Source organism: Oryza brachyantha, chromosome 1 (genome assembly GCF_000231095.2).
Source record: "Oryza brachyantha chromosome 1, ObraRS2, whole genome shotgun sequence".
Taxonomy (NCBI): Eukaryota; Viridiplantae; Streptophyta; class Magnoliopsida; order Poales; family Poaceae; genus Oryza; species Oryza brachyantha.
In genome coordinates this window covers 11,438,716-11,441,615 of record NC_023163.2, presented here as the reverse complement: position 1 = coordinate 11,441,615, position 2,900 = coordinate 11,438,716, and the positions used below count along the sequence as shown (strand labels likewise).

Below are 2,900 nucleotides of genomic sequence, written 5' to 3'. Positions count from 1 at the left end.
TATGATAAGTGACTAAAAAAAAAGTCCTTCATATAAGCTTTCTGTTGTTCTGACCAAATTATCAACAGATAGCTTGTCAAATATACATGATACATATAACTCTATAAAGTTGTAGTTTTTATACAGCATATATACTAGCTTAAATTTGTATGCATAATGATAAAAGTTTGAGCTTTAAAACAGAAGTATGTTATGCGGTAAACTGGTAGTAACTGGTAAGCCATTTTCATAGAACATCAGTATCGGGACGGCTGACGATACCGGCGTGACCGAGCAAGGCCCAGAGCACGGTGATGAACTCGCCGCCGCGGCGGAGCGACTTGGAGTGCGCGGCCACGTTCTCGGACGGCGCGAGGTAGAGGACGAGCTCGGCCCAGAAATCGGCGAGCACTCTCCAGACCAACTCCTCGTCGCCGCCGAGCTCCTGTCCGAGCTGCCGGCCGAGCTTGGCTGCCTTCCTCAGCGTGGCGTTCATGCTGCCGCCGAGGCACGTCGCCGCTCGCTCGTACCGCACCACCGGCGCGGCGCAGCGGGCGAGCACCCTCGTCACCTCCTCCACCACGCCCTCGTAGAGCTCCTCCGTCCAGGCGCGGTGGTCCGGCAGGAGCTCCGGCTTCAGCGCCACCAGGTAGGCGCAGTACCGTGAGAGGCGCGTCGCCACGACCACCGCGTCGCTGTCTTCTCCGCCGTCGCCGTCGTCGTCGTGCTTCCCGTGGGCCCCCTCTGAACGCTTGATCTCGACAAGCCTTGTTGCGACGTGCCATACCAGGATCTGCTCGGAGACGCTGTTCTCGGCGACGCTGTCGCCAGCGCCGGCGCGGCACGCCCAGGCGAGCTTGTCGGCGACGCCGTTCCGGTGCAGCGAGAGCACGCCGTTCCCCAGGCTCCCCTGGTTTGTCCTCAGCATGTCCACGACGGCCGACTTCACCGCCGCCGGCACCGTGACCGACGACTTCGAGATCCGGTCGACCTGCCGGGAGACGCAGCCGCAGTAGCACAGCCGGAGCTGCAGGATGGACGTCTGCCAGAACCGGTCGTCCCAGCGCTGCATTGGCTTGAACCGGAGCACTCTGCCGACGTTGCGGCGAGTCCACGGCGACTTGCGCCACGACGGCCGGCGCACGTACTCGCAGATGGTGGACACCTTGATCCAGTCGGAGCGGACGTAGGTGGCGATCTCCCACCCCTCCGTGAACACGATGGCGACGATGAACGCGACGGTGACGAGCACGTCGAGGCCGACGATGACGTGGAAGACGGTGTCGTGGTTCTCCAGGTAGTTCCTGAGTTCTTCGTAATCGATGGCGAGCGCCGTGCCGCGGCGGCACGTCATGTCGTGCACGATGGCGCCGCCGGCAGCGAGGCAGCTGATCCAAGTGGCGAGCACGAGCATCGAGTTGAGCACCGGGAACCACCACCCGCTCGCGTAGAAGACGGTGAGCTTGGAGTAGAGGAAGTCGGTGAGGAAGGACAGCTCGGTCTCGATCACCCGGAACGCCCGCTCGTGGCTCCCGCCGAGGAGGCCGTCGAGCACGAACGCCACCGCGCGGCGAGAGCCCGCCTCGGCGATGGGGCAACCGACGAACCTCCGGAGCTGCAGCTTGAACAATGCAAAGGAGAGGCAGGTGTCCTTGATCTGCGGGTCAGAAGTGAGGAGGGGTTCGCCGGTGGAAGACAGCTGGCATATCCGGTCCAAGGTGACCACGTGCCCGGCATCGACGGACAATGGCGGCGGCGACGTCCGGCGGCCAATGCGGTACCCCTGCGGCCTCGCCTCGATTTGCAGCTTCTCCTCGCCCATCACCAAGAAAGGAGGAGCTTGCACGTCGTGCTCCTGGCCTCCATTTCCATGGTCTTGCCCGTGCAGCTGTTTCATGTAATCGGCGATGAGGTAGGCGTTAAGGCCGACGGCGAAGGAATTCTTGGCGAGCTCGGCGGCGACGAGCCGGTGGACGAGCTTGGCGAGGCTGAGCACCCACAGCCAAAGGAGCACCCCGGTGAGCTGCGGGCTCCCGGCAGCACCGCCGCTGCTGACGATGAGGAACGCCACCCAGCCCATCCGCGCCAGCTGCTCGACGGAGGGCCGGAACTTGCTGGTGGCGCTGCCGTTGCCGACCGTGAACGACGAGGAGGAGGAGCAGGCGGTGTCGATGGTGTTGCGCAGCATCTGGAGGAAGACGGTCCAGGCGAGGAGGAGGGGCACGCGCGCGATGTCCCACCTGGCGGCGGCCGAGACGGCGTAGGAGACGAGCGGGAGGAAGAGCGTGGAGGCGGCCCAGACGAAGAGGCGGAGCGCCGGGTGGCCGGAGCGGCGGCGGTAGGAGCTGAGCACGACGAGGAGGGCGAGGAGGACGATGCTGACGATGGCCGCCACCTCCATGAGGAGCAGGTTGAGGAGGCGGCTGCCCATGGCGATTGCAATTGGGCCACCCGATGATCACTCACTCCTCACTTCCTATGCAGCAAATGATGGGATTGGTGCGTGCGCGCATGCATGCTTTTTGGAGGACTAGCTTGATGGACGCGTTGAAGTGGGAAGGTTGCACTACAAGTCAAGTAAAACACAGAATGTAATTCTATCGTGAGTTCAAGAGGGTTTTGTTACTGACAGACCCCATGGATACGCTACTTGTTACCAGGGTGTTTTGGAATTCTGAAGGACTACAGCACACAAAGACTTCCTCCTTCCCTCAGGGTGACTTTTGTCGGCTGCATATTCATGGATAGGAGATAACCGTCTATTTTTTTTTATATGTTTGGTTCATGAATAAAGCTGGATAGGACGACCCAGGCAGGTAATATTCTATGAAGATGCTCGATGAGTGTATCCGGTTAAATTGGTCGGATGAGCTCATCCACCTTCACTAACAGTGATCATTAGTGATTGTTTAGTGATAATT

At 60.4% G+C, this 2,900-nt stretch overlaps 1 protein-coding gene across 1 annotated transcript; it reads right to left on the bottom strand.

The window, feature by feature from the left end:
- Nucleotides 1-226: 226 nt before the first annotated feature.
- Nucleotides 227-2,414, bottom strand: LOC102707453. The gene has a single exon (XM_015833210.2). The coding sequence runs from the start codon at nucleotides 2,408-2,410 to the stop codon at nucleotides 227-229; it is 2,184 nt and encodes a 727-aa protein (XP_015688696.2). The 5' UTR covers nucleotides 2,411-2,414.
- Nucleotides 2,415-2,900: the final 486 nt, after the last annotated feature.